At 44.5% G+C, this 22,628-nt stretch overlaps 2 protein-coding genes across 9 annotated transcripts in view; one reads left to right on the top strand and one right to left on the bottom strand.

Annotated features, from left to right (window-relative positions):
* LOC128892503 (oxysterol-binding protein-related protein 8) overlaps positions 1–22,628 on the bottom strand; it is a 130,732-nt gene that overhangs the window by 87,348 nt on the left and 20,756 nt on the right. The gene's annotated exons all lie outside the window — the stretch shown is intronic.
* On the top strand, positions 768–22,545 carry LOC128892500 (dual oxidase). 8 transcript variants are annotated; one of them, XM_054152951.1, is made up of 21 exons: positions 768–996; positions 2,844–5,332; positions 9,351–9,431; positions 10,283–10,444; positions 11,844–12,031; positions 13,135–13,339; positions 13,407–13,573; positions 14,779–15,015; positions 15,326–15,771; positions 16,325–16,526; positions 17,375–17,701; positions 18,331–18,555; positions 19,103–19,321; positions 19,391–19,594; positions 20,099–20,411; positions 20,487–20,861; positions 20,936–21,153; positions 21,329–21,790; positions 21,863–22,018; positions 22,099–22,308; positions 22,400–22,545. In XM_054152951.1, exons 2-21 carry the CDS (start codon positions 5,254–5,256, stop codon positions 22,526–22,528), a joined length of 4,605 nt encoding a protein of 1,534 aa, XP_054008926.1. In that variant the 5' UTR covers positions 768–996; positions 2,844–5,253; the 3' UTR covers positions 22,529–22,545. The 8 variants fall into 8 exon arrangements, with proteins under 8 accessions (XP_054008926.1, XP_054008930.1, XP_054008928.1 ...); XM_054152955.1 differs by lacking the exon at positions 2,844–5,332; XM_054152953.1 differs by having other exon boundaries at positions 768–5,332; positions 22,099–22,227.

Below are 22,628 nucleotides of genomic sequence, written 5' to 3'. Positions count from 1 at the left end.
CCGCGTTCCAAATAACGCATGGAATAGCGCTAGGAAACGAAAGAATCGCGAGAAGCGAGGTGCACAATTTACGATCGTAGCGTTAACGGCTCTACTTACCGTTCCATTTAGGAACACTTCGGAACTTAGAAAACGATTTTATAAATTATTAAATACATTGATCCAGGCTAACGTTACATACTCCGTATCGTGTACTTGCTCGTGCACTAATTAACCAACGGTTAATTAATTCTCGCAAATAGATCGTGGCATTGAAAGTGCCTACAAGCGTCAACGGAAACAGAAATTTTCTGAAAAGAATCGATACGTTTCATTCGTACGCTGCTGCTAACGAGATACTCGCTAAAAAGCCTTTTACGATGATTACATCCAACGTAACGTAGACGGTCTCGAAACCGCCGTTTAGTCCGCAGCCGTAATTACGTTGCGGAATGCCGAATAATCGATCGTACGAATTTCGCCTGCGTTTCGGGAGATTCGTCCCGTCGATGGTCAGACGGGCCCCCAGTGAACGCGGAACGTGGCATTCCTCGGTCGACGGTGCCGCCAGGATGTTCACCAGGCGGTGTCCGTAGGATACGTCCGGGGTCGACCTTGAAACACCAGGTCGGAGAACCGAGAGAGGTTTCGCCTTGGGTAATCGGTGCCGCGGACTCGAAAACTAGGCCTGCGCCTGCGGTGACGTCGCCGCGGTGCGTCGCGATGTACAACCGCGAACGACCGGGGTGGTGGAGGGGGAGGGGCAGGGGGAGGGGGGGACCGAGGGGGGCTGACAAGAGTACAGTGAGGCGGCGGGTGCCGAGGGGGGTCTCGGGCTGGTGTGCGTTCGCGGTAACGAAACAAATAGGCCGGCGACTTTCACCGCGTAGCCGTTCTCGGCTACGACACAACCGTCAAGCGCGCTCGCTCTTGGCCAGCGATGGGACCAATCCAATGGCATACTCATTAGGGTAACCGCGGCTCGGCCCGACCGACTAGCGGCTTCTTATCGGAACGGTACAGGAATTACTGCCAGTGGAACCGATACTTTTAACACGTTCGTCGCCGCGTCGCACGAGAAATGGGTGACAGGACTTTCTATTAAGGAACTAAAAAAATCAATTTCAAAGGTCGGACAATAACGAAAATAAGGCTGGACAGGTTTCGCGAATTCGGCGACGTTAAGAAATGAAAGGGTACGAGAGATGTTAAATGATCTAATCTACAACAGTCTCGAGACAAAATTTTAAGTGTATAGAAATTTTCACGAGTTTTAGGTTGGCTGCCAACGTGTTAAGCGATTTGCAAGCACCCAATACTGATAACCGTAACGTAAATTAATAACAATTATATTAAGTTGTCCCAAAAGTTTCTTCCATTTCATTAACAAGTAATATTTGTGCGCGATATTTTGTGTGTGATGTTGCATTATTAAATTGCGTACGATTCATTTTGCTCCATTACTGTTATACTATATTAACGTCTAAGAAATTAGGTTGTGTATTTATGTAAACACTGTCAGACAAAATAATCGAGCGCGAGTCACGGAAGAAACTTTTGGGACAACCTAATACTCATCTTTAACACGTTGATCGTCGTGTCACCCACATGTGGGTGACAGTGCTTTCCACTGAAGAACCAACGAAATTAATTCCGAATGTCAAGCATTAAAAGGAAATGAATTTAAACCAAATTCATGAATTTTGATGAAATTACAAGAATAAGTACGTCGATAAATGTTTGATTATGCAGTCTCCGATAGTTTAAACAATATTTCGTTTTAGTAGAAACTTTAAAGAATATTTGTCTGGCAGTCAACGTGTTAATCATACCCTCTGTTTCTCCTGGCACAGATTTACCTGTGACTTTCCTTTTCTCAAGTTCATCGTTGTTGCTGTACGAATCCATTTTCGTTTCATTTTCTTCTCTATCGATTCGATAGACAGACCACCGTTGAACTTGCCGACTTGCTTAGTTTTTCGATACGTTACACGAAAAAATCGGCCCAACGGACGACAGCAGCAATTTTACACTAAAATTTTATTTTAATTCGCACTAAATTTGTCCTCCTTCTTTTAATCGCTTGCGCAGTGGACCCGTGCTGGCCCCATAACCTTTTAGAATATAATTTAAGGGCTGGAGTTCGATAAACCACGCTTCTGTTAATTAATTAACAGATCTTTATTATATTGGGTTGTCCGGAAAGTTCATGCCTATTTTTAAGAAAAATTCAAAGGCATATTTAAATTTTGATGCATATTTATATATGAATTATATATGTACCATTTTGTTCCACAACCTTTCCACCTCTTAAGGAATGTACGCATTTTATTTGTTTTCAGCCATTCCGATATACAGGGTGTCCCAAAACTCGGGGAGGAGCCGGAAATGGGGGGTAGCTGAGACGATTCTGAACAACAATTTCCTTTGCAAAAATGTCGGATGGGGCTTCGTTAAGGAGATATTGAGCGAAAACCCCGACCAATCAGAGCGCGCGTAGACCGTTGGAGCGGCCGCGGTAGCGTAGGCTGCGCGCTGGCGGCCGCGCTTGCACGCGAACAAGTGACTCGACGTGCATCGAAGCATCGACCTAGCGCGTAGCCTTCGCTACCGCGGCCGCTCCAACGGTCTACGCGCGCTCTGATTGGTCGGGGTTTTCGCTTAATATCTCCTTAACGAAGCCCCATCCGACATTTTTGCAAAGGAAATTGTTGTTCAGAATCGTCTCAGCTACCCCCCATTTCCGGCTCCTCCCCGAGTTTTGGGACACCCTGTATATTCAGACCTGTATCGTCTACTAAAAATCGGCATGGACTTTTCCAGACAGCCCAATATTTCATACAGCTTGTTTTATTCTGTATCAGAAACCACCTAACAGATGAACACCGCGCCATAAACACCGCGATGCTAGTTATGCACACTAGCGCATAGACGTACCCTATATTCCGATAGGAACCCACGAATGTTCTTCGATCCCAAGCAATACATCTCGCGTTACAGACAGGGGATGAAGATCCAGTTACGAAGGCGACAGACCAGTTTCTTATCAGAAGAGCACAGAAGCTACTGTTCGGTAGAAACGCACAAATGTTCTCTAATTCTAAGGAATAGATCCCGCATTACAAATGGGACGTATCGAAAGCCATTACGATAACGTAACATTCGTGTGCTATTAGAATACGACGTAATGCAACGTTTCACGTGCATTTATGACGTATACAAATGTAAAATATATTCACGTTAAACGTATGCAGTTATGCGGAACGAAATATTATTATTATTATAATTTGTGAAATATACTCTGCATACCTTTTGCGTGCGTGTACAATATTAGAGTGCAGCGTAAATGCATGACATTCAATTTAGAAATGCAATCTGGACTCTAGTATCTCTGAACGACCAAAGGACCGATAGACTTACCGAATTTATCTGTTGAAAAGATCGTAAGGTGAATTTGTAAATATTCATCCAGGTAATAATTGGACCAAGTGGAAGCTTATCAAGGGTGGGACAGCGGAGTGACAGGGGCACGCGTATTTATTAGCGATTAATAAATCTTTGACCATCGCTTATTAATCTCTGGTGGGAATCGTAAACTATCAAAGCTATCGTAAGCTATCGAATTTGATGTAGTCGTTACGTATCAACACGACAGTCGCGTGCCTCGATAAATCCCTAAGGCTAGGCGTGGGATATATCACGTATGCTCTCATGTACGCCCATAGCTTTAACCATCTCGACTAAACTGTCATCCGACCGCAAGTCGAAAGTCGAAGCCTCACCAGTTGGCAATCATTCCTTTCAATGTATCAGTATCAGTATCGGATGAAATAGAGTAGTGCTTGTAGAATTTAAATAAAGCTTTTTCCTTTTTTACTCTCAGTTGGCTTTTATTAACGATGTTCCCTATGTGGTTTCTATTTCGATAAAAAGGAATGCGTTTACATTTTTCAGCCGCAGGACGCTTCTGTGATCGGTCCCCACATTTCTCCGAGTAGAAAAAACGGGAGAAGGCTCTTTCGGCGAACGAAGTAACAGAAATGTTTAGAAGCCTGATTTTCCAAATTAAAAATCTATCGATGTATTATTTGAACAATTTTCACAGCTGACGTTTATTATTTAATTTTTGTTTAGGAGGACGTTATGCAATTGTAAGATGCGTACAGGCAAATATTAAAACAAACCGATAGCAAGTATACAATTCGGAACTTAGTTTATTTAAGGGTTAACCCACTATCGTCTGCATACGTACACTTCGCGTTATCAGTACGTGCTGTGTACGACACAGAGGGTACGAGTACTTACGGGACTGTGTACAGAGTGTTTCAGAATTAGTGTAAGAACCGGAAATGGAGCTGAGACGATTCCGAACCAGGACTTCCTTCGCAAAAAATTCCGAACGGTGCTTCGTTTTTGAACTATTAAAGGAACTCCTGGTCTAGGATCGTCTCAGCTACCCTCCCGTTTCCGGTTCTCACACCAATTCTAGGACACCCTGTATAAATATTGGCTTGTCCGGAAAGTTCATGCCGATTTTTGATAGCTGGTGCGGGTCTGAATATGTCGAAACGACTGAAAACAAATAAAACATATATGTACATCCCTTAAAAGGTGGAAAGGTTGCGGAACAAAATGGTACCTATGCAATTCAATAAATTCATATTACGATTAAAATGTGCCTTTGAAATTTTTTGAAAAATTGCCACGAACTTTCTGGACGACCTAATAGATATCCATCTCGCGTGCATCGCGTGAAAATCCCCGGCAGCTTTTGATTGTTCCGTTCCACCCTGGTGTACACGTCTCGGTCCCATCGCTAGACAGGGCCCAAACAGCTCTGCGTTACGGAGTACCCTCGACTCGCCGTTCTCGTCGTCCTCGACGGAGTGGGGGGAATCCTGGTGTCGGGAGCGGAGACACGAGGCATACCCGGAGCGAACGGGGCCCCCGATTCTTTTTCGCTCAGTCGCACCGTGCACGTGTGTCGCGAGCCGACGACCGAGCAAGCCCCGTCTTCGTCAGCGGTCTCTCGAGTTCTCCTTCTTCCCTTCGCGAAATAAAATAGTGTTAGTTTTCAACCTTGCCAACCGCCTCCGCGACCGTTCATCCGCCGCCCTGCCACGCCGTTCGCGTCCAGTCGACGTCGTTCCGCGCGAACGGACAGGATGCGTTCACGCGGTCCTTGCTGAGCCGGACGTGCACGCGAAGTTCTGTGCTCGGTGTCTTAGCTACCTAAAGGAAAGAAATGCACGGGCTGGTGGTGTTATCGCGACGATGATGGGACGAGGAGGAGACCTGCCGCGGCTGTGCACCTTCGCCTGGTTACTCTGGTGTGTCTTGCCTGCTGGGACCGGTACGCTCTCTGACTCCTTACCTACGCGCTGCGCGACCAGACGCTGCTCGCCTAGGCGCTGCATTGTCCGCGAAAGTGTAACGAGAGTGAAAATATGGGACGACCGCGTTCCGTCGCGCGACTTTGGTTTCCCTTCGGTGTCCTCTTCTCCGAGCTCCTCGACTCCGAAAGTATAACCGAGGATTACCGAGAGAATGCTCCTGGATGTGGGAATCCGGATTCAGATAACAGAACTCGAACTGGTGGCAAACGTTGCTTCCATAGAAACGGTTCGATTCTGGAATGTTTCGACCCTCTTTAGAGATGCGATATCCTCGATGCTGTGTAAGGCATAATAAAAGAGAAAATAGAAAGCGCTCGCAAGAATAGCCCGTGACACGCGCGATGTTTACACAGGATCGAGAACGTATTGTTATCAAAGAGATCGTAATACCGATCGCAACGTTAGGAAAATTGAAAAGAGTCCCAGTTTCGCGAGTATTACGCTCGCTGATTTGTCGCGATAACGAGCTGTAGTTACCAAGGATAGTTCGCTACATGTCATATTCCAGCTATGAAAGGTGCGATTTGATTTCTGAAGAAGACCTTCACCGTAAGCCGAGATGTCGAAATGTATACATCTATGTTCAGAGTTTCGCTCTCACAACCGCCGTAGCATTTTTCATTATTCCTCGGCTGTGTAAATTTAAATACTACGTTTCCCGAGCGCGATAATCCTTACGAGAATTTTTCGATGATCACAAGTTCTTAAAGAGGACGTTTCGCTATAAGTCGGAATTTCGCGTCGCGTAAACCAACGACCGATAGCACGCCGCGTCGTAAAAAGCGAGATTTACGTGCGAAAAGACTGATTTCTCTCGTTAAATATCACTCGGAGGCACTCTTTACAGTCTCTCTTTCACGGACGTCACTCGGCGCCACGGTGTGCCCAATTTTCATAAACTTGTATCGTACATCTTTGCTTCATGTAATCCGACTTAAACACGAATTCAAAATTGTCAAGTAGCCCTTCTTACTCGAGTTCTGTCTCTCCTTATAATTAGTTAACTCGAGGATATTATAATTCGAGGAAAAGAACGTTCAACATTCGGATAAAGATGAACGGTATCTCCTAATGCAATCATGTACGTCGACTTCTATTTTTCTGCGAATCTTCGATTAAAACGAGACCTCCTTCGTGGTCCACCATAAAAAAAGAAAAATCAACGTTCTGGATCCGTGTGGTAAACGTGTGTCGATTCAGGCGAACGCACGTTAAACATGCATTGTTAAACTTTTTCTTATCCGAAAGTTACAGCCAGTCTTTGTTTCGCCGAAATACATACACGAAAATCGAAGAACTTTGTGATTCATTCCGGTCTCATCCTGAAATACTAGAAAAACGTTTCCGGTTGCTCCCACGATTCTTGAAATAACATTTTGAACTCTCCTTTGTCGTCTCTGCTAGAAAATAACCCGTTGACGCGCTCTATTTTTCCATCGTTCAACAACATTATCTTCGTTAACGGACATCCAAGAAAATAAAATTCATCAAGTTCGTCCATCTTTGCTGGACGGCGGAAACGTACTGACCGAAAGAATAGACGCAGGTCGTACGAAAAAATCAAACTTGTTTGAATCCTCGACTAGTTCTGACGCCGAATGTTCGTGAATGTTCTGACGTGTTTATCGTTGCTAGTGTGAACACTCTCATTGCAAAATAGGCGTTTGTTTGTTCAGACGAGTTCGTCAGAAATCGTCCGAACGTATTTCTTTGTCCGAATTCGCATCCATGGTAACCGTAGCCTTAGGACTCATGCGTGTCCAATTGGATACACATGGCGTCCAACGTGTTGAGGCTCGTTGCAGTGGGTTCGAACGCAGCCAGCATGCTCGCAGGTGGATTTTTGTTAGACGTTAACGCCGAGTTGCCGGCGTAGCGCGCGCACTGTTGCTAAATGCATGTTGCAATGCGCACACACGACGAGCCGTGTACGTGTTGGCGCGATAGGTGCAGTGGGCATGGCTCCGAGGATGGTATGTCCCGAGGAGCTCGATGCCCGAACGAGAGAGTCGAGGCTTTAACGAAAAACGAATTTCGAAGGGAACGGGGCCCCGAAGCGAACGAGATCTCTGGACGATTTCTGCTTGAAAGTTTTTCGACGGGGAAAGCAGATCGCAGTTAGGTCTTTCGTTAGCCAGCTTGCTCATCCTTGGAAATCGACGGTTGTACAGCGACGTTGTATCAGAATCAGGGTAATTGTATTTAAGTAGACGTAGGAAAATCAGTTAAGGCTGTACACTTCAGTGATTACGACAATTCGTGCACCTTTTAATCAGATAAACGCTTTCTCTTTTCTTAATGGCACTATCTGGCTCGCACCGATCAAAATTCACGAACACAGAAACGGATTCTAAACTCGCGGTGTATTGAAAGTAAAATTTATAAAAACAGCGGTTCTCTGGAGATATTTATTTAATCGGATAAATAATTACATATGTAAAGTTTAGAGCGACCAGTACCTGTAGTGTTTAAGGAAAACATTCGCGAAGAAACGGCTTTCTTAAGGTTTTTTGGCGTAGAGGACCCGTTAAGACAGGTTTCTTGTTTGTTGGGTGATAAAACGAGTCGTCTTCGCGGTCGTGTATTTTGGAAAAAGAAATTATCGCAAGAAATTCAAATTTGCCAGGGTGATTTATTAATGTTTGAGCTACAGATAAACGTGATTACGATATACAAAGACCGAAAGGTATCGGTTGTAGCGAGCGAGTGACAGACTCCAAAAAAGGTGAAAACGATGATTACGATGGACGAGTATTTATCGAATTGCATAGATCAGCTTAAAGCTATTCAGGAGTTTATGGTATTTTCCACTTTTCAGTAACGGACAGTTTAGTCGCGTGGATTAAATTCAGCGGAACAAATAGCTTCATTAGCGTTTCTAAACCAGCTTCCGTTTCGCGACAAACGAACGCGCGGTTACAAATCAGAAATCGATAGCCGGATCTCTTCGGGTATCTTGGCTACAATCGCCGCTGTACTTACTAATTTATGCGCGTAACGGATCCCAGCAAGAATTATCATTGCTTGCGATATTCCCAAGACCGTGGACCGATCCATCGTTCGGCGAATGATTTATTTAAAAGGGATCGATTGGATAATTATTCAGTTTTCTTTCGAGAAACTATCAGTGCGTCCTTACAGAAGAAGCTAGGACACGGGTTACACTCGGAAGCGTCGATTAAACGCTCTGTAGGACAGAACTTTCTAAGCATTTTTTTTTTACCTTTATTGTAAAAAAAGGACGCGCCCTTTCCTTGGTGGTAACAATGAGTACCAGTGACCTATAAAGGGTAAACATCAACTTTTAACCTTTTCGGTGCTCTGCGCGAGCATACTCGTCGAATCATTTTGTTCTTGTCGTGCTCAAGACGAGTTAACACATCAATACACTGCGGATCTTGATGCATTTATTGGAAATTTGAATGTCCAAGAAACTACAAAATGTAAGCAATATACAAGAATATAAAAAAAGGTTGAAAGTAAAGGTGATATTATAATATCTGCAGAAGAAAATAAAATCCTATTTAGGTTCAATTTTTCTAGGCACGGTCGCGAAGATTTTATTTTGCATAAAGATCCGTAGTCTACTCGTTAACAATACCCGCACGCGATCGAACTCGTCTTGAGCACGACAAGAACAAAATAATTTGACGAGTATGCTCGCGCGGAGCACCGAAAAGGTTAAACGTACAACCCATTGTAATAAACGTTTCAGGCGTTCCAACTCGTAACGTATTCACCGAAAGAAACGATTCGTTGGATACGCGGTTTTCGATTCGTCCGCTGTCCGCTTGATTAAAGATTTCCACCTAATTAGCGGCTGGAAACGGGGACGATCCTTGAACCCTTTCGTCCGTCGTTCACTTTCGATTTTAGAAAAGCGTCTTCGTTCGCCTGGCATACCTCGGCTGGAAATCACGCATTCCTTCAAGCAAAACATCTTGGATTTCATCGGGTACTCATTTTCTTTTCCAGGAGTGCTTCACAACTACGCGGATAAACAGAGGTACGATGGCTGGTACAACAATCTGGCTCATCCGGATTGGGGATCGATCGGCAAGTACTCCAAACAGTATGATTGTGTCATCGTCGCCTCGTCGATACCCACGCCTGCTAACTCTACGGTTTCGTTTCATTCGATTCGGTTCAGCTCGAATATTTTTTATTGCCGTCGCGATGCAGCTAAATTCAACGCCGTAGAGCGACCGAGACACGCGGCGACGAGTGAAAGGCGAAAAATGTAATTTTTAATTCACTCGCGAACGTACAAAAAGGATAACAAACGAAAAAACCGCACAAGCGCGAAAGACGTAATCAGCCCGGTTGGCAGAAGTCTTACGGTTCTTTAAACATGAAAATTGTAAGCTTTCAATCGTACTAACACGGACGAGCGTGCGTGACGTAAGCGACAACATAAATGACAAGTTAAAGTTAATCATACACCGAAAACGTACGCAAGGATACACTGTCGTGGAATTACGCACAATCGGCTTGTTTCATTCTGGTTAAATAGAATAAATTACATACCGTGCTCGTTGGAGGGATTTTACTACAATTTCATGCTACTAATCAACGATCCTGATTTTAGTTATCGCGATATTTATTATTTTACCTGGTGCTTGATGTATACAATAGCATAACGTTTCTGTCAATTCGTGTGCTAATTTCGTGTGCTTTGTACTCTGTACGAAACTCATTAAAAGTAGGTGTTTCAAATTGTATGTCTGAAAACAGTGTCCGAAAATGTAACAATACATAGGATCCGTAATACTAATTCATGTAATTCGTGATCATAATTGTGATACTAGTATGTAAGCAGCTGTTAACGTGATTGAATTTCGGATGAACGTAAAATGAAGAAAATTGATCGACTTGTGGGGATCCTAACACGGTTCGTACCTCCGTAGACAGCAGGCTGATACGAAAGATGCCAGCAGCGTATTCCGATGGAGTTTACATGATGGCTGGCCAGGATAGGCCTTCCCCGAGGAAGCTCAGTCAGCTCTTCATGCAGGGTGATGACGGTTTGCCATCGGTCAAGAACAGAACAGCGTTATTCGCTTTCTTTGGTAAGCATACAACGATCAAACTCCGTACAACTACTCTCAAGACTTCGATGCGCGTTTGTTTCTACACAAACCCCACAGATAACAGTTTCCTTGTTAAAAAGGACCGACAGTTTCCATCGAAAACATTCGATCGCAATTTTCCATGCACGACCGCATCGACGAAGCATCGCTTTCATCTTAACTCCCACTTTATCAATGATTCGTGGCGACGAAATTCGCTTCTCGTCGGACCTTAAGAAACTGTTTGATATTCAGCATATATATATATATAGATGTCGATGATTCGACTCGATCGCATCGCTGGACGTCCACAATGGGTTGCTATTTGCATATACGGGCTTTCCAAGGCAGAGACACACCGTCCTGAAACACGAGCTCATTTCCGCCTTTGCGCGAGCGTAAATTCCCGAGGAAAGATCGCGCGTACCGTGCACCAGGATATCGTTTATAGTTTATTCGTCATTCACGAATATCAGATAATGGAACGGTGGCTGACTGCAGGCGTACTCGAATGGATTGGCTCGCTGACTGGAGGCGTACTCCAATATCCGTATCGCGCGTTGCGCAAAACTTTTAGTGTCCGTGTTAGAAACGAGCTGTCAGAGGCACTGGGCATTTTTCGATCCACTTTTCAACGTGGAATGTTCCGTGTAACGCTCGGTCTCGATTCGCGTCTCTCCAGGTGGCTGGGAGGCCATATTATTGATGAAGATAGTACAGGGGGTGGCAATTCTTTTTTTTTATTCATTTTTGAATTATTCGATTTCGAAGATTTCTCAAAGGTGTTTGCTCCGCTTTCAAAGAAATCGATGTGCGATCATTCTTCTTCTATTCGTTTTCGACGTATTCGATTTCGAAGATTTCTCAAAGGTGTTTGCTCTGCTACCAAAGAAACCAGGAGATCGGGACACCAGTGGGGCAATTTTTCCTGTATTTATTTTTTCCCTACGACTCCTCCGATTTTCAGAATTTCTCCAAGTTCTTTGCTTTTCTTTTAAGGAAATCGTGATAGGATCCTCGATTGTTTTCGCGTTGTTTTTAAGAAAAACTTTCACTCGAGCGCTTATTGTCCTCGACAGGCGCCAAGCTCGAGGGAACGCGTTAACTTTGATTTATGTTCAACAATATAGCCAGTCTCGTGCAAAATTTATGGTCATCGAGCCGCGTGGAAAGCTCCCAGGCGCGAAGCGTCGAGTTGGAGCGTACGACGAGAGAGAGGAAAGCGTGTCCTCGAAAAAGAAAGTAAAAACTGGGACGGTCGCCCAAATTCCATCGGAGCGAGCTCCTTGCACCGAGTCGAGGAAGCGATCGCTGGCAGGAAAAGTGGAACCGGTCGCATCGCGTGCCTCTTTCTCATGGAGGTCCGTTTTCATCAGCTCTCGGATGGGTAATGTTTCAGGGCAACTGGTCACGTCAGAGATAATCATGGCCAGCGAAAGTGGCTGCCCCATAGAGTACCATCGGATCGACGTAGACAAATGCGACCCGGTTTTCGACAAGGAGTGCCAAGGTAACAAGTACATTCCCTTCCGACGAGCCGATCACGACCGTCGAACCGGACGCAGCCCAAATAGCCCGCGTGAACAGGTAATTCCTTGCTTTCCCCGATGGATTTCTTCTGGTAACCACCTGGACTGGCAGGCTTTTCGGGTCAAAACCAGCCAAAAATGAGGACGACTCGCCAGTCTTGGAACGAGCATTAATTTTGGTCTCGTGGTCTGGATCGCACCTTCCGTATCCATGGACTGCTATGACTTCGTTCGGGTTTTCACTCGAAATATGTTCGTTCAAGTCACGCTCTTCCATTGCATACTCTAGCTTCTCTGTTGAATACTGAACACGAAGGAAAGCATGTAAAACTTCTATAAATATACATTAAATTATTCGAGAACAAAGTTTTGTAACAAGGTCAAGTCGATATAAACCTGCCAGTCGCGTAACGTCACCATCCAAATATGATTCGACTACCATCTATCGATAGTATTTCCTCGCGGTAGATCCTGATTAACGCCGGCACATTTGTACGCCGACAATTCTATCTAATAAATCTATCTGAAAAATTCCACGTTATGGAAACCAGACAAAATATCACCGAATGCTAATATCAAATTATAACACGATTCGTTCCTCTGAACTGTTCAGGAATCGAATCCTGTCCACGCGCGTGATTATTGCGAGCGATATATTTCACCCTACCAGTTAAGGATCAGGGTACTAATCGTCGCCTCCTGAGTCACTCGGCTATTTCTGGTGCAATTTTCCTCCCGAACGTGATTAATGAATTTCAATAATCTGACTAACGGTCTAGCCATAATAAATGTAAACAATATTATCAATCTACCAGAAATTAAGAGCGCCATAAAGTGTCTCCAACGTTCCCCTACGAAATGTATCATAATTTTTCCTGCTACATTCGATTCATCGAGCGTTTTAACGAGCACGAGAATTTCTCCCAGTAAGGAACTACGGTAACTCCGAGCGTTACCGTTCTAATTCTAATTGGCTCCGAGGCTCGCGTTAACGTAATCACCGTCAGGCCTCTGTTCTTCCATCTGCTTATTTGTCCCGCGTTATAAATAACCGTTCTTGTTCTATAATTAACCGTGTCGGGGTCCGCTTGGCCAGAAAAGTTGCGATCGATATCTGGGAGATAAGTCGCGAAAAATAGCTCTGAATACGTGAGGTTGCAGATAAACAAAGTAACGAGCTGGATCGACGGTAGCTTCATCTATTCGAGCAGCGAGGCATGGGCGAACACGATGAGATCGTTCAAGAACGGCAGCCTCCTCATGGAACCCACGAGGAAATTCCCCGTGAGAAACACCATGCGCGCTCCTCTCTTCAACCACGCCGTACCCCACGTAATGAGGATGCTCAGCCCCGAACGGCTTTATCGTAAGTTCGGTTTTCAAATCGGAACGTGACGGTTCATTGAAATTCTAATTTGATTCTGATTATTCAGTTCTGGGCGATCCACGAACGAACCAGCATCCGCCCATGTTGGCTCTGGGAATATTGTTTTATCGGTGGCACAACGTCGTCGCATCGCGCATACAGCGTGAACATCCCAATATGACCGACGAGGACGTCTTCCAAAAAGCACGGCGCATCGTTGTGGGAACGCTTCAGGTAAAAATGTCTTAAATTGCACCAAACGACAGCCTTCTCGAACCAGTCGATAGTTTCATCAATTATTTAACACGCGATACTCTTGAAAATTTCTACCGCGTTTGAATGTTGTTTTGCAGACTATTGGAAACTGCGTGATCAATCAATTATTGTGGTATTTGTTTTTGTAACTTCATGAAAATTCGAGAATTTTATTCGAATTTATTTTCTTCGATGCTCGACTCTCGGAATTAATTTCTTTGGTTCCACGGTGAAAAGCACTGTCACGTGTTAATACCTGCGTAGACCTCCGCGAGACCTACTTAGGTATTGGATTGGGGACGCAACAGCAATGAAAAGAATTCGTGTAAACATATGTTCTGTCCGACCTTGTTCTCGAGGTATAACCGTTTTCTTTACACCGACAGTTCATTACGAGCCGGTATAATTGATTTTACTAAACAGTTTGTTCGCGGTGTTCGGTAACTCCTTTCCATACCGGGAGATTAACAAGTCAATTTTATGTCGATATCTTGAGCAATCAATCGCATGAATTGATGGAGTAAGTTCGCCGTTAGATCGTGTGCAATTTATGCATAACGATGCATCGACCCATTTCAGCCAAGTAATCGAACAGTTCTTGAGTTAACCATTCTCTGGTGGATGAACAGTAGATCGACGCTTTCTGAGAGGTAATTGAATATTACTAAAGTAGAAAAGTGAACACGGGGCACATTGTTGTGTGAACATTTTTTATGGATTTTATGTCTTCGACATGTCGTTGATGTGGTTCCACGATATAGGATACACTCTATGCTTCGTCCCAAATGCAATTAGAATGGAACCACGATGGATACATGGGGTACATTTTTGTATGAAGATTTTTTATCGATTTTTATGTCTTCGATACGTCGTTGATGTGGTTCCGCGATATAGGATACACTCTATGCTTCATCCTAAATGCAATTAAAATGGAACCATAACGAATACATCTTTTCTGTGCAGTGCAAACTGACATCTCAGTACTCTTCCACGTAATTTTGTATCATTCACGTGTAACCGTATATCGTCAGAGCAACTCGATACAGTAATTACATTCTACGCGGACAATTAGTATGAAATCACGAAGCGTGATCCTTTGTGGGACCTGTTAACATCGTCTTAATTACATCGTATTGCATTACATGCTATTAATAAGTTTGTTTCCCAATTTTCTTGGGTTTCAGAATATCATTCTGTACGAGTACATTCCCTTGCTACTGGACGAAGATCCACCACCTTACATGGGCTACAAACCGGATCTACATCCAGGGATCAGTCACATATTCCAAAGTGCAGCGTTTCGATTTGGTCACACCCTAATCCCACCCGGTATATACCGCCGCGACGAGAGTTGCGAGTACAGGAGAACCAACACCGATCAACCAGCCATCAGGCTTTGTTCCACGTGGTGGGACTCAAATGTGAGTAAGAATTTTCCTGTGTTCTTTTCGCTTCAGTTACAGTTCATTTTTTCTCTCTCCAATTCTCTATTAATAATTCCCTGTTTCGACTCGTCTAAAAGATAGCGGAGACTGATGAATAATAAGTATCTAATTTACACATTTATCTTCTCCTCGATGCAGATTATCCGATATCGATAGTTTTAAAAACGACCGCGACCAATCGTGGTCGAAAATATTTACGAATAATAAAGATTACGAATTTAGATGGCTTGTTATGATCGCATCCGAAATCGTTGATTTTAATAAGTTCTTCTTCGGTATCTCGTAGGAAGTTTTAACGAACAGCACCATCGAGGAGCTGATCATGGGCCTGACCTCCCAAATAGCCGAGAAAGAGGACAACCTCCTCGGTACCGACATCAGGAACAACCTCTTCGGACCCATGGAGTTCTCTCGCAGAGACTTGGGCGCGTTGAACATCATGCGTGGGAGAGACAACGGACTCCCGGACTACAACACCGCCAGGTCCCACTTCAAGCTGTCCCGCAGGAAAACCTGGAACGAAATCAACCCGGACCTGTTCAACAAGAATCCTTCTCTGCTGCGCACGCTGGTGGAGATTCACTCGAACAATCTGAACAACGTCGACGTCTACGTCGGTGGAATGCTGGAGTCCAGCGCCGGTCCAGGAGAGCTCTTCACCGCGGTGATCAAGGAGCAGTTCCTTCGTTTGAGAGACTCTGATAGATTTTGGTTCGAGAACGAGGAGAGCGGGTGGGTGTAACTAATGAAGAATGAAAATTGCGATGTAACTCCTCGGCGACGATTATAACCAGACTGCGGATCCTCTATGCAAAATAAAATCTTCGCGAACGTGGCTATAAAAATTGAACTTGGATAGGAATTTATGTTAGAAACCAGTAAGCGAAGAGGAGGTGAGAATAACAGGCTGATAATGGGATGCAGTTTTTAAGGTGAAAACACTATAAAGGTTTATTGTAGTTATAAAAGTACAACGTGATATAGCAGTTACACACAAGAGCTTCACAGAACAAGTGAAGACAGATGAAACAAATGACACGTACATTATGCTTGCATTACTGTATGCATCGATACTCTCTCAACACTTTACCTTCAATCTTTTTTTATATTCTTGCATATTGTTTGGATTTTGTAGTTTCTTGCGCGTTCAAATTTCCTGTAAATGCATAATGATCCGCAGTTCGATTATAATTCTGCAATTTTGCATAAACATCGCAAACGTCGAGGAGTCGAATACTGACGCTCTGTCGAAGAAGTAATCTGACGACGCGTTTGTATGTTTCAGGATTTTCACGAGAAACGAAATCGAAGAGATCCGTCGCGTCACTCTGTGGGACGTGATAATAAACGCGACCGGTATATCGTCGGATGCGATACAGAAGAACGTGTTCCTCTGGAACGAGGGAGATCCTTGCCCTCAACCCTATCAACTGAACTCGACTATGTTGGAGCCGTGCGTTCCGCTGCAACGTTACGACTACTTCGAGGTGATTAGTACATACGCGATTTAACACCCTACCGTTCGATTTTACTATTGTTTCGTCGATCGGTGCTCCGTTATGTAAGTTTTTCAGAAGTAAAAGTAATGCGAGCTACAGCCGGTTAATTACAGCCTGTTTGACAACTAATTGGACTTAGTTTACGCTAGTATAACTTATCCTCGTCCATCCATACGCTTCGCGCGCTTTCTCTTCGCTGACCAGTTTTTCTTCGCGCTTCGAGATACACTGCGTATCAAAATTATACGAGCTCTTGGATTTTTTTAGGTATCGTGTACTTTCGACCCGGTGCAAAAATCGACTTGTGACTAAAATAACAGATGATAGTATCGTCGATTTAATTGAAAAATTGTCTTAACCGTTACGAGTCACCGGTACTCGTTACCAGTATGGAAGAGACGACAATTTTGAATTTTTTAAGTTTCTCATACTTTTTTCTTTACAGAAAAAATAAAAAAAAAAGTATGCCCAGAGAGTTCTTAAATAAGCCTTATAAAGGCTTGAGATACTTCCGATATTTAAGTGGTCGGATACTTTTGACACGCAGTGTACCACTTATAACCATACTGGATATTTATATCTATAAATTATATCAAGATCTGCTCTTTTCTGTGGCAACGGTTTCTCGTAGATCCTGTAACTTCGAAAACGATCGCGAACCAGCCACTGAAAATATCGGAACAGACGATGCACCTTAATTAATACCGAGAAATTTTCGTCGCTATCGATTATCGTTTCGCTCGCCAGTACGCTGGCTTCCTGCTTGTCCATATCACGTTCTTGCCGGCGATGTCTGTAAATGGAGAAGATTAAACGATGCGTCCGTGTTCTTTAAGGGAAGCGAGCTGGTGTACATATACGCCTGCGTTTTTCTGGGCTTCGTGCCGATTCTGTGCGCCGGCGCCGGATACGGGCTGGTGAAGCTGCAAAATCGACGGAGAAGGAGATTGAAAATCCTCCAGGAAGCGATACAAAAGAGAAACGACGGGAAGATCTGCGTGGACAAGATGATCGTGCGCGAGTGGCTGCACGCGAATCATCGTCGTCTGGTCAAGGTGAAATTCGGACCGGAAGCGGCGCTGCACGTCGTCGATCGGAAGGGGGAGAAACTTCGCACCTTCGACTTCGGCGATGTCAACATCGTTACCATGGAGGAATCCCAGGTGATTGCCGCAATCTTCTGTTACTTTTACGTTTTATGAAATTCCGGGATCCGCTAAGGAAATCTTGAACGGAACCTTGGCTCGCGCAACACCGTTTCGCAAGGGAAAAGCAACGCGTGAAAATTCGCTCGACCGGTCGACGCGTTAAGGCCACCATTCTTTGGTAACCGAATTCAATGGACCCGTTGAGTACCCGCAAAAACGTGTAATCGTACGCTTTCGTGAACACCTTAAATTAATGCCTCACGCGATGGGATCATATTGCTCGGAATAATTATGAGAACATCTTGATAAGATGGTGGACGATGTAGGAAATTCTGCTTAGCCTCTTCGACTCTGAGTTTGTTATTTAAAAAAAAAGAAAAAAAGATCATTTAGTGAATATTGAAAGGAACCGATATGAACGAATGGTGAGGTCGAAAGTATCGCTCGACGAAATGACTTCATTGTTCGGTAAGTACTGTACCTTGTAAAATAGCGGTCCACACTTTATTCCTCGACAATGTACTCGATTGTCCAGAAGCGTGATTGCGTCGAGTGGCCACTGCAGACGTGTTAAATGTGGTCCACCGATGCAATCGCCACCGTGTACACGAGATCCTGGCTCGTAACAATGACTCGTCTTTTAGGAAAACGAGAACGGGCATCGCAAGGCCTTGGTACTGCTACGGATACCGCGGGATTATGACCTTGTCCTTGAGCTGGATTCGCTGGCCTCGCGTAGAAAGTTCATTGCGAAATTGGAGTCATTTCTGGCGTCCCATAAAAAACACTTCACGCTGGCCCAAGTGGGCAGGGACATTATGCTTGCGAAAGCGGAAACCAAAGAACGCCGCCAGAAGAAACTCGAGCAGGTTCCTATCTACATTGAAACCCATTTTCCTTTTTTTATTTATAATGCCACCTTAATCCATCTCGACTCAGCTATTTTTTCAGCTTTCTATTCGAATTCTGTTCGTTTCTATTTTAGAGATTGATAGTATCAAAACTAGAATTGGCTAAAAATCAAAGATCGTAGTCAGATAAGAACGATGTTCACTTTTTTTTTAAAGAGACATATCAGGGGGATCGAAAATTAATGAAAATTTGTTCGACTTGGAAAAGCTTTTCAACGCAAAAATGAAGGACTTTTTTAAAAAGGGAAGGATTAGAAAACGATGGAAATTATTTTGTTGACTACTATTTAAGATCTCTTTAATGAATTATTGTTGATAAAATTTTGATTAGTCTCCGGTCCTCCTAATATTTCTGCGAGTCTCAACTGTCATTCGGCTAACAGTAACCAGATGTATTCACTGGGACGTCTAGTATGTCGTACTAGAGTCGAAAGAGTTAATCCATTTCAAAGACGATATAAGATCGACCAACGAACATCCGAAGCAACAATTCTTTTTGCGATAGTTCTTCAGGGAAGCCTACGCCTTGACGTTCGGTCTACGACCTGGCGAGAGGCGACGTCGATCCGACGACAGTGCCAGCGGGGAAGTCGTCACCGTTATGAGGACCTCGCTTTCTAAAAGCGAATTCGCAAGTGCTCTCGGTATGCGGGCGGATGCGGTCTTCGTGAAGAAAATGTTCAACATCGTGGACAAGGATAGAGACGGCCGTATTTCCTTCCAGGTACTCGATATCGATTTTCGTTGATAACGAGGAACAAGAACCCGAACTTCAGGCGTTCGCGTGTTTCAGGAATTCTTGGACACCGTGTTGTTATTCTCGCGTGGAAAAACCGAGGACAAGCTGAGGATCATTTTCGACATGTGCGACAAGGACAGCAACGGAGTGATAGACAAGGAGGAGCTGTCCGAAATGCTCAGATCACTGGTGGAAATCGCGAGGACAACTAGTCTCTCGGACGATCACGTCACTGAACTGATAGACGGAATGTTCCAAGTAACAGCTTTTCACAATCCAAAACTATCTATCTACGTCAGCGTTTTTCAACGTGGACGCACGCACGATTCCTAAGACATGCGTTCGATCGCTCGAATAAGACCATCATGACTTTCAATTCTTTTAAATACAGTAGATTCTCCGATGAACTGATCACCACAAAGATTCCCCTTGCCTCTCTGGCCCCTCCCTTGGCACACCGTGAGATGCTAAATATTTGGATATTGTGACAGAGTCGTTTAATTTCTGTCTCCCCGGGACCTCCCAGATCTCCTTTTCTTTCTTTCGTTGCCTCTCTTTCAAAATGGCGGTAGCTCCAGCTAATTTCGGTTCTTCTACACAATAATTCGTCGTTTTCGCTCCCGAGTTCTCAACGAATTCCGGAGAATCAACTGTAAACAGAATATTCGTTGCGTTCGAATCAGCCGTGCGCTTTCTAAAACGTTTGGAAATCGCCGATCTATATTCAAATATCGATCGCGCGCTCACGTTAACCGTTTCTAGGACGCCGGCCTCGAGAGAAAGGATTACCTCACCTACAACGATTTTAAGTTGATGATGAAAGAGTACAAAGGGGATTTCGTAGCGATCGGTCTCGATTGCAAAGGCGCCAAGCAGAATTTCCTGGACACGTCGACGAACGTAGCCCGCATGACGAGTTTCCACATCGATCAGCTTCCCTCGGAGGATTCGAAGAGCTGGGCGCGCAAACAATGGGACGCCGTGTCGACGTTCCTCGAGGAAAACAGACAAAATATATTTTACCTGTTCGTTTTCTACGTCACGACCATAGCTCTATTCGTCGAGAGATTCATATGCGAGTATACCACGGTTTTCTTTATTTCGAGTTGCGTCGGGAAAGGAGAACGACTAATAGTTTTTGCAATTTTAGATTACTCCTTTATGTCCGAGCACACGGATCTGAGGCACATAATGGGAGTTGGAATCGCCATAACCAGGGGATCGGCGGCCGCCTTGTCTTTCTGTTACAGCTTGCTGCTGTTGACCATGTCCCGCAATCTTTTGACCAAGCTGAAGGAGTTCTCCATTCAGCAGTACATTCCGTTGGATTCTCACATTCAGTTTCACAAGATCGCTGCCTGTACCGCGCTCTTTTTTTCCGTTCTGCACACGGTGGGGCACATGGTCAACTTTTATCACGTTTCGACACAACCCCTAGCCCATCTTCGCTGCTTGACCAGCGAGCTCAGTTTTCCGAGCGATGCTCGCCTAACGATATCCTTCTGGCTCTTTAGAACCGTGACAGGTGACCACCGCATTACCTAATCATCGAATATTTACTTATCGTTCGAATGCTTAAATCACTGCTAATTCGTCTAGGTTTAACCGGTATCCTGTTATTCGTCGTGATGACGATAATCTTCGTCTTCGCTCATCCAACAATACGACAAAAGGCTTACAAGTTCTTTTGGTCGACTCACAGTTTGTACGTGGTGTTGTACGCGCTGTGCCTGATTCATGGTTTGGCACGTTTAACGGGCTCGCCGCGATTCTGGATTTTCTTTGTCGGTCCGGCGCTCATTTACTCTCTCGATAAGGTAAATTGAACAGCGCCGTTTTTGTAAATCAATTTATGCCGTTTATTATCGTTCATTTTATTTAGCCGCGGTTTACTTATAAAATTAGATTCGTATGATACACTTACGTAGATTATTACACGGAAGTATACGATCCATTGTCCATCGAGTAACCTTCTTCTTCGTATATTTCCAGGTAGTGAGCCTACGAACCAAGTTCATGGCATTGGACATCATCGAGACGGAACTGTTGCCGTCGGACGTGATAAAGATCAAGTTTTACAGACCGCCGAATTTAAAGTATCTGTCCGGGCAGTGGGTCCGTCTCTCGTGCACCGCCTTCAGATCGAACGAATTCCATTCGTTCACCTTGACCTCGGCGCCGCACGAGAACTTCCTCTCGTGCCATATTAAGGCTCAGGGCCCGTGGACGTGGAAGTTGCGAAACTACTTCGACCCGTGCAATTACAATCCGGATGTCGAGCATCCAAAAATCAGAATAGAAGGTCCATTCGGTGGCGGCAATCAGGACTGGTATAAGTTCGAGGTCGCTGTGATGGTCGGTGGCGGTATCGGCGTCACTCCCTACGCTTCCATGCTGAACGATCTCGTTTTCGGCACCTCCACCAACAGATATTCAGGTGTCGCGTGCAAAAAGGTAACAAATTCATCGATGTTTAGAAAGTTTCCGCGATATACTTCCATCGACGCTCGGTTTATTTCTTCGCAGGTCTATTTTCTGTGGATATGCCCCTCGCACAAGCACTTCGAATGGTTCATCGATGTTCTCAGGGACGTGGAAAGGAAGGACGTCACGGACGTTTTAGAAATTCATATATTTATTACCCAATTCTTTCATAAATTCGATTTACGCACTACTATGCTGGTAAGTCGTCGGATATCTGTCGCGACAATTCGAGGTGTCGATCGCCTAAAGGCAGACTGAACTAAGCCTCTTCGTTGCAGTACATTTGCGAGAACCATTTCCAGAGGCTATCGAAGAAGAGCATATTCACCGGGCTAAAAGCAATAAATCACTTCGGCAGGCCCGATATGACTTCGTTCTTAAAGTTTGTCCAGAAGAAACACAGCTACGTAAGTTGTGTTAAAGAAACGAATAGAAATTATAGTCAATGTCGGTCGACGGCGAGACTTAATTACCCCAACTATTATAACGTTAAGTCGCTATATTAATTCAGTAAATCACCGGCGAATACCGCGACCGAAATGTTTCAACATATCCTGATGCGATTCGAACGTGTTGCAGGTCAGTAAAATAGGAGTATTTAGCTGCGGTCCGCGACCACTGACGAAGAGCGTGATGTCGTCCTGCGACGAGGTGAACAAGGGCCGTCGTCTGCCGTATTTTATTCATCATTTCGAGAACTTTGGCTAGTCCGCTCGATGTTAGCACGAACGAAGAAGAAAACGAACGACGTGTTCCGCCGCGAATCTCGCTGGAACTCTACCGAGTGTATATATATTGATGCGCGTGC

The sequence above is a fragment of the Hylaeus anthracinus genome, unplaced genomic scaffold, assembly GCF_026225885.1.
Source record: "Hylaeus anthracinus isolate JK02 unplaced genomic scaffold, UHH_iyHylAnth1.0_haploid 12002, whole genome shotgun sequence".
Classification (NCBI taxonomy): Eukaryota; Metazoa; Arthropoda; class Insecta; order Hymenoptera; family Colletidae; genus Hylaeus; species Hylaeus anthracinus.
Note: the sequence above shows the minus strand (reverse complement) of the source record. Positions and strands in the feature narration are given on the sequence as shown.